Source organism: Eschrichtius robustus, chromosome 17 (assembly GCF_028021215.1).
Source record: "Eschrichtius robustus isolate mEscRob2 chromosome 17, mEscRob2.pri, whole genome shotgun sequence".
NCBI classification, from domain to species: Eukaryota; Metazoa; Chordata; class Mammalia; order Artiodactyla; family Eschrichtiidae; genus Eschrichtius; species Eschrichtius robustus.
The window spans coordinates 52507241-52515888 of NC_090840.1; the positions used below are offsets into that span (position 1 = coordinate 52507241).

An 8648-nucleotide genomic window follows, 5' to 3' on the forward strand; every position below is an offset into this window, starting at 1 on the left:
CTAAATTTGAATGAGGTCCTTAGAGAAATTCAGACCATAAGTCTTTGGATAGCACCACAGTGATCAATGTCAAGGTCAGAGTGAGAATGGTTTTCAACAAATACAATCAACCAATTACATATATACCAAAGGAAATTCTTTATTGTAAACAAGATATAAAGTACAACAAAAGAAATATTGTGCAAATTGTAAATCACAAGGATTTTTTTTATTAAAAGAAAATTTTTTGTTTTCCAAGGGTCCAAAGTTTTGATGGCAGAAATCTACACCCAATATAGAGAAAAATGTTAAATGGAAAGACATAGTGACATTTTTCACTATATATTTTAAACAACTGACTTTTGTTTTACCACTGTATATATCATCCACTATACAAAACAGAATATAACAGAAATACTGTTAACAAAAGTGAATGTTCTAATTATTTTTCTATCTACTTCCACATTCCCCCCTAAAAAAACTCCTATAAATTAACAGGACATTTGTCTACTTGTGAATAATGTTCATTCACTTTCTAATTCAATAAAGCACATGTTACATCCTCATAACATAAGGGTACTTTACTGATGACCTAAGCCATCTTTTTGAAGGAGTTAGCTAAAATCCTTAATATCCCTTCTTTACAATATGTGTTTTCATCTTCAATTTTTTTTTGAAACAAAGTGCAGTGTATTTTAGAGTCTACGGAAAACACATTGGTATACAATTTTCAAATCTACACAGGGAACTGCAGCCAACTAAGGTTCAAAGCATAATAAAATGCCTAGTTATAGTCATTTGTTAAACTTTTAAAACAAAAACGCAAAAAAAACCCTGAAGCTACACTTCAAAGCAATTAAATTAATGAGGATTCCAATTCTTTGGGACCTCTTCAGCAATATACAGTTGCTCAATTCCAAACGTCAGCAACTAGTGTAAAAATGCTAGTTCTAGATATATTTAACAACTATGTCCACGAAGTTGAATGGAAAGACTAAGAATAGTAAACAAGATAACTCTAGGAAAGGATAATAATATTCGCGATAATACAAATCAATTTTACATCTCCATCTCTGTACCGTAATGTTTACTTTCAGTCTCTACACTCTTGAAACCAGTGCTTTTGAAGAATCACATTGAAAAGTTGGTCTCAAGTATAAATGGTGAAAGTAAAGTAACAAATGTGCACACAAATTCAAAATCTGTGCTACCTGTGGTTGGGCTGACCTCACCTGAAACCTTCAAAAAATATTGAAAGGAATAAAAACTTTCTCATCTCTCTTACGTGGTAAGAAATGAGTCCTGCCACTCTGTGAGCTGCCTGTGGCCGTAGCACTTCTTACCATCTAACCCAGGCTGGGCCTTCTCCCCAGGCCGTGGGGCTTCTGCTTGCAGCCCGCACTGGAGGGCCACAGACTTGCAGTGGAAGCATTTTTGTATCACCACTGGCTTCTGGCTGTGACCAAAGTTAGTCTGATTCTTCGCCATCCGTCTGTCACTGTGTGGGAGCAGGGGTTGGAGGTAGGGTAATGTCATTTAACTTGCTCACTTCCATCTGCCAGTTTGGTAGCTTCTTGGCTGACAGATGGCGCCGGGCATGTTTGGTCAAATGGTCGCTCCTCATGAACCGCCGGTCACACATGGGACAGGCGAATTTCTTCTCACCTGTGTGGGTTCGTCGGTGTCTGGACAGTTCATCTGAACGGGCAAACCTCCTTTCACAACCTTTCCAGCTACAGCTAAAAGGTTTTTCTCCTGAAACAAAAAAAGTCATATTATTATTATTATTATGCATTTATTAAGTCACTGTAAGTTACATATTAAATCACATTTAAGACTATTAAAGTAACTACCTAGACATTTAAAGAATCATCCTTTGAGAAATTAAAACAAAAACACCTTGATGAAATCTTTTAGAAGACCTTGCACTGGTAAATACCATCCACTGAATTGGCTAATAAGGCAAGTTCTTCCTTAACATGCCTGGTTTACATTTGTGCTCATTGCCAAAAAACCTTCATCCAAATTTCTAAAACTTAAATATAAATAAGAAATGGTTGGTACCTGTATGCGTTCTCATGTGGGCCTTCAGATGAGAACTTTTAAAGTACGTCTTGCCACATCCTGGATGGCTACAGATGTGACTTCTTATCCTTGATGAGTCAATCTGAGGAGTGATTTTTGCTGCTGAAGGAGAAAACCCTGGAGCAGGGGCAATGGGAGAGAGTCTGGTGCCATTTGGGCTCACCACTGGAGGCTTTGGGTTTTGAACAACGGGCTGGGGTACAACAAACATGACGGCGCCTTTGGGCACCTGAGTGCCCATGAATACAACAGGTGGGCAGACGGCTGGCGGCTGACTGGGTGGAGTGCTGGGGACGACTGTTGTCACAACTGGGTTGTTTGCAGGGAGGGGAACCATCTGGCAGATGACGGGCATAGGTGGCACTCCCCCTGTTGATACTGCAGGTGGAGAGACTAAGACCGACTTTTGTTGTGGGGACATGGGGACCGGCTGAGATCTACAGATTACTGTCTCTGAGGAAGGCACAGAAAAGTCATAAAGTGCAGCACTTGCTTTCTCTTCAACATCTGCCACTGTGTCTCTCTCACGTTTGGATCTGTTTGGTGACACAGCTGCACAAGGTATGTTTTTTCTTGCAGCCTCAGCATTTAGGTGGGTTCTTCTTCGAAAAGAATTGTCCTGATAGTTAAGGATGCTGGCTGCTTTCACTGGGCAAGATCGGTGGTTACACAGCTGGGCATCAGCTGTATGACGAATCACACTTGTTGCCTGAGCCTTGGGGAGTTTGGGGGCAGGTACTAGGCTCTTCTCCTCTTTGAAAGGTGCAGCAGCAATGTGAGGCTTGGCAGTATCTGACAATGATTTGAAGTGTCCAGTAGATGGCGCTGGTGCCATCAGATTTGACACTTGAGAGGGTTCAAAGTCAGAGGGACTGTAAGGTGGAGTCAAACACTAGAGAAGAGAAATACAGGCAACAGCGTGAAGAATAGTAGAGTTCATTATATAAATTATAAGAAATTCTATCATTTACACTCATCTTTAAAGCAACAATACTTACAAATGCTGGGACTGTATGAAAATCAGGTGTACCAGGAAGCAGATTCTCTTCCTCTGACATATCAGACACTGGAGTAACGGGTCTGCTTTCAATGTATTTCTTAAAATCAGACTTCCAACTGCAGCTCATTGACATAAGTGCTTCTACGGCTTCAAAGTCACTTTTCTCTGCAGTTTTGTTCCAGGAATGCATACTCTCTTTTGATCTTTCAGAAATCATTTCCATTCTTTCCTCCTATAAGTACAAAAGATTAAATGCTATAAGCGTATTGTCATTCACATGATACGCAGAGCAATGTGCAATTTTTTTACAATCTGCACAATTTTTCAAAATAAAACTTGAAATAATTTTTCTCATCCCTACTCTGATGGTAATAGTGATAAAAGTCTTCCTCATTCTTCCTCTCACACTTAGGCCTGAATGAACACTGATACCCTTGCAAGGTAAAGAGGAACTTATTACCATTATGAGGACCAAGGCCAAAGGTATCCATGCCCTTGTAATCCAAAAAAGAACTGCTTGGCTTAGAAGAAAAAACATTTTATATTCTTTCCAGAGTAGCCAACTGCAACAGGAGTCAGACAAAATAACTAAGGGAAGGCTCTGCAAAAAAGTCATCTTTTTTCAATACTACAGGTATGGGGACCTGGTGGTCCAGTGGCTAAGGCGACAGGCTCCCAATGCAGGGGGCCCGGTTTGATCTCTGGTCAGGGAACTAGATCCTACATGCATGCCTCAACTAAAGATCCTGCGTGCGGCAACTAAGGCCCGGGGCAGCCAAATAAGTAAACAAATATTTTTTAAAAATCATTAAAAGAAATACTACAGGTATGGTATGAGATCTTTTCAGATATGAGTTCCTACTAGAAAAAAAAAAAGGGCCCAAACTTTCTTTTAAAAAGGCAAAGTATAGTGGACAGAGCTGTGGTCTGTTGATTTGGGTATGACCTTTGGAAAGAGTAATTTCAACTTCTTCATGTTTGTGTTCTCATTCACTGGATCTTATACTTAACACAATGGTTTGCTATGCGTAACTATGACCAGCTAATGCAATAGCACAAAAAAGAGATAAGCAGAAAATTTAGTATCCGACTCAAATTTGCAAAAACTCTGATTGTAAGGAATCTTCAGTTGTCAAAATAGAACCTTATTTTAATATTTTAAAGAACTGCTCCTTGATAAAAATAACAGCACATGCTTTGTATTTATTTGAACAACTCCTTCTATCAGGTATTTAATGCTTCATATTAAAGTTCCTTAAACTGAACTAAAAGTTACTACCCTCCATCTCTCCAATTTTCCACTAACGTGATCCCATTCTTTGGTCAAAGCAGAGATTGTGTAAAAATACCGAAGAATAGTCTTTACATGGCAAGATATTAATCTCAACACTTGTTGAAAAAAACGCATAAACCCTTCGTGTTGAAGCCTTAAGAAGCCATCGCTCTTGAAACATCGCTAACAATGCAATTGCATAATCGCGGGCCCTTTATATAAGCTGCAACGGACAGCACATGTTGTGTAAAAGCCTCAAGACGCCAATGCAAAGGAAAAAAGAGAAAAGGCAGGCAGCAGGGAAGGAGAGTGTGAGCTGGGAACGGCAGGGAGAAGTCGGGAGGGGAGGAAAGGGAGTGGGCCGCGAGAGAGGCAGGAAAGGGAAGCGCGGGCGGAGGCGCGGGCCGGGAAGGCAGACGAGGGGCGGGGGCGGACGGCGGGGGAGATCCTCGCTGGCTGGGACAGACGGATGGGGCCGCCCTAGCCTCATTGAGGCTCGCGGGTGAGTCACTGGGAACATTCCTCGCCGCTCGCACGTCCCCGCGTCCCTGCCCCCGCCATTGGCCAGCAGGCCGGGCGGCCCGGGCTGGGATTGGCTGGGCCGCGAAGGGCGGGGGCGCGGAGGAGGAGAAGGAGGGGGCGAGGCATGTGAACAAAGCGTGATCAGCGGCTGCTCCGGGCGGCGCAGGAAACCTGAACTGGGAATTGCCGCGCCGTCACCTTTCACCTACTTCCTGAGCCCGCGGGCCCCCGCCCTCGCGACGGCCCGGGGGAGGGGCCGCGGGCGCCGCCGCCAACCGCCCGGCAGTGCGCGCCCGAGCCCGCGGGGAGGGGCGGAGCCGCGGGCGCCGGGCTCCAGGAGCGCCCGCCCCTTCCAGCTCCCCGCGAGCCGCCGTTCCCTTAGGAACCGACAGCGGGGCCGGGCCTCGCTCCCGCCCCTGGCGGAGGCCGGGGCTGGGTCACTCAGGGACGAGAAGCTCCCCGGGCGCATCCGCTGCCGGCCCACCCCCGGCCTCCGCCTCAGCTGCCGGAGGAGGAGCCAGGTCCCCGCGGAAACCCGGCCCCCGCCCTCCTCCGGCCGCAGCCCCCGGGGACCCGGCCGAGCCCTCGGCGCTTCCCGCCCACGCCTCCCGCGGGATCTCAGACCACCCTGACTGTCCCCGAAGACGCGCGTCCCCTCCCCGCGGTTTCCGGCAGCACCGGCCCCCGCCAGCTGCGCGTCTCCACGAGTTCCCAGACGTGCAGCCCCAACAGGCCCCGCTCCAGACGCTCGGCTCCACGGCCTGCGGCTCCCGCCCCGACACGCTGCCCCCGCGTCTCGCAGCCCGGTTCCCCCCGCCCACCTTCCCCGCCCCGCTGCTGGGTCCCGCTTCCCACCCTCCCTTCTCCTGTCGCCGAGGCGGCTCCCTCCCCCCTCCAAGGCGTCCTCAGAAGGCGGCCACCTGCCCGCTCCCGAGATGGGGAGTCCCCTCCAGCCGTCTTGGGGGGGGCAACGCCCCTGTCTCCCTCGGCGGTCCCGGGCCCACGTGCCATCCCCCGCACCCACGCCGAGCGCCCCTCCCCCAGCCCCGCTATCTGCTGAGCAGCCCCGTCCTGCAGGCCTCCTTTCAGAGCCCTAAGATGGGAAGCCCCCTCTCCTCTCCAGCGGACACCCCGCCCCTCAAATGCTCCTGGGCAGCCCCCTCCCACCCTGCGTCGCATTCCTTCTCCAGACGGAGGCATCTCTCCCCGGCGCCAGGTGCAGGGTGGCCCCTTGTCCCCCTCCTTCCACACCTCCTATTCTCACTGACAGGGCAGCAGCCCCCTCCTCACTCTTCCCGCCCCTCCAGTCATCCTCCCCCTCACCTGCTTCAAGTCTCCCAGCGGAGCTGCCCCTTCCCCTCATTACACCTTGAGCAAGACCCTCTCTCCCTTCGTCTCTAGATACCAGCCTGCTTCTCCTGAGCCCCTCCGCGACGCACACGCCCTCACTAATGCCCAGTCTGCAGGCGGGAAGCCCCTTCCTCTCCCACGACTCCGCTGCAGCCTCAGTCCTCAGGCGAGGCTGATGTCAGGGGCTCGGGGTTCGCGCCCCGGGGGCCCCTCAGACTCAGGGAGGCAGAGTAGGGCAGGGGCATCCCCAGGTCACTTACTGCAGCCTGCTGGAGAGAAGCGCCGAAGTTGAGCATGGTTGGCTGCCTGGCCGCCGGCGGTGAGCTGACTGACTGCTAGGCTGCTTGGCTGCCTGGCCACAGACGGGCGCCCGGAGACACTCGACGCCACTCCCGCCACCGCCGCGCTCCGCGCCGTCTGCCCCCTCCCCATTCAGGTAGCCGCTCCGCCTGCCCCGCGCCGCGGGCGGGGGTGGGGGCGGAGCCTGCCGCCGGCCAATCAGCGACAAAGGTGTGTGAGGCGCCAGCCAATGGGCTCGCGGGGCCACGCGTGATCAGCGGCTGCCCGGCAGCGTGAAGCTTGTGTCAGTGGAGCGTGTACACAATCTCCGGCAGCGTGTTCCCTCGGCCCAGCCCGAGGGAACTCCCGCCGCCACCTGACTCAGTGACACCGCCCCTACCCCTCACCCATCCCCCGCCTGCGGTCCCCTTCCCTGGCCTAGGGGGCGCGGCGCGGAGGACCTAGACCGGAGGCGCGGCAGCGGCGGCGCGCCCAGGCACTGCGGAGGGCCGGCCCCACGTGGGAGGTGGGGTGGGATGCCCGCTCCGCCCAGTCACCTCGGCGCGAGGTCCCATCTCGGGCCGCTACGGGGTAGGCGGGACGCGGGGTAGCCAAGCGAGGGAGGCGGCGGCTGCAAGCCAAGGGTCCGGAGCCAAGAGATTTGCATTTGGAAGCGCCGATCTCTTGCGCGTCTGGCGAGAAAGCGGAGCCCGGTGACCGACTGAGCTGCATTTCTGGAGCATATGCTGGGTTTTGCCTCGCTGAGCTGTGGGTAGCACGAGGGAGGGGCGGAGAGGGAAGGGTATCCTGTCATTGAGCGGACACCTGCTCCTGCGCCCCCCGCCCACGCCCGGGCAGCGGGAGCTGGCTCGCCCTCTTCAGCTGCACCGCCGGCAGCATTGCCCGCCCCCGTCCGCCCCGCCCATCCTTCCTCCCAGGCTGTGGAGAGAATGGTGTGGGGACTGCAGGAAGCCCCGAGAACTAGACCAATGGGGTGATGGGGGGCCGTAGACCAGAGTTTTTATCTTTCCCTGGAGCCGACGCTCGGTTGCAGAATCAAGTTTTGAGCTCGGTGTGAAGTTTAAAGTGCACTCTACAAGCTGTCTCAAAGGCAGACCCTACCGCCCCCACGCCCCCACCCGGGGCCAGGGCCTCCGGAAACGCCCTGCCAGGAAACTGCTGGTGGGGATGGGGCGGGGCGGTGTCTCCCGGGGTCACCAGGCGCCAGCCGGGGCCCGCCTGCGAGTGGGTAGCAGTGGGAATGCCCACCACGCCCGACACGGAACGCCCCGCCCCCGCGAAAGCACCAGCCCCCCCGCCGCAACCCCGACCTCCGACCCCGGTCAGAGGCGGTCTGCGGCCTCCGGATTGCGAGCCTATGGCTCTGCTATGGCTCCCTATTGGCCCGCTTTTGGCCATTTGGTGCCCGTTCGCAGCTGCTGTTGTTGGAGAGGAGGGTGGTGATAACGCGGCTTAAAGCAAACTGGAGATTTTATCTCCTGTGGACAGGCTGAACACGGGGCAGAAACCACTGCCCCTCCCTCGAGCTGTCTCACCGCTCTGTGTGACTGAAAGGCTAATGGAAGTCCTTTCTTTCCCAATAATCACAAAATGAGTATAGACAAGGAATTAGCTAGGGAATTCCCTGAAGGTCCAGTGGTTAGGACTGGGCGCTTTCACTGCCATGGCCAGGGTTCAACCCCTGGTTGGGGAACTAAGACCCCAAAAGCTGTGCGGCACTGCCAAAAAGAAAAACAAGAAAGAAACAAAGGAAAGAAAGAAAGAAAAGAAAGAAAGAAAGGCAATTAACTATTTTAGAAATAGGCCCAGGCTGGCCAACAACAGTAGTAGTAATAATAATACAGTCAACCAGGGCCAGAGACGCCCACCGACACAGGGAAAGAGGACTCAGTGGCCCCCTGTCACTGCCTCTCCTGAATCTGCTGGAGGGGCGCCAGCTCAACAGCTCAGGCAGCTCTTCCTGTCTCCCCTCCATCCCCTGCCCCGGCTTCTGTCTGCAGCGGTGTCCCTCCCTGCAGGCTTCCTTCTGCCTGGGCTGTCCCATCCTGTTGATGTGAGCCTGAGGGTACTGGAGCAGCTGGCCCTGGGCACCTGCTGCAGCAAAGCTAGCTCCTGTCTGTGCCCAGCCAGCAAGCCAGG

The 8648-nt window shown here is 52.7% G+C and overlaps 1 protein-coding gene across 2 annotated transcripts; it reads right to left on the minus strand.

Moving 5' to 3' along the window:
- Positions 1–211: 211 nt before the first annotated feature.
- KLF10 (KLF transcription factor 10) lies at positions 212–6679 on the minus strand. 2 transcript variants are annotated; one of them, XM_068525957.1, is made up of 4 exons: positions 6470–6679; positions 3063–3296; positions 2044–2956; positions 212–1734 (listed from the first exon to the last, which is right to left on the minus strand). In XM_068525957.1, the coding sequence occupies exons 1-4, from the start codon at positions 6503–6505 to the stop codon at positions 1475–1477; spliced, it is 1443 nt and encodes a 480-aa protein (XP_068382058.1). In that variant the 5' UTR covers positions 6506–6679; the 3' UTR covers positions 212–1474. The 2 variants fall into 2 exon arrangements, with proteins under 2 accessions (XP_068382058.1, XP_068382057.1); XM_068525956.1 differs by lacking the exon at positions 6470–6679 and adding an exon at positions 3525–3542.
- Positions 6680–8648: the final 1969 nt, after the last annotated feature.

What these genes read in the sequence shown, in the direction of transcription:
- KLF10 (XM_068525957.1), bottom strand. Translation starts at nt 6,505, where the DNA reads ATGCTCAACTTCGGCGCTTCTCTCCAGCAGGCTGCA. An exon ending in TTCATACAGTCCCAGCATTT is followed by an intron (nt 2,957 to 3,062) that starts GTAAGTATTGTT and finishes TCTCTTCTCTAG; the next exon opens with TGTTTGACTCCACCTTACAG. An exon ending in CCACATGAGAACGCATACAG is followed by an intron (nt 1,735 to 2,043) that starts GTACCAACCATT and finishes TTTTTGTTTCAG; the next exon opens with GAGAAAAACCTTTTAGCTGT.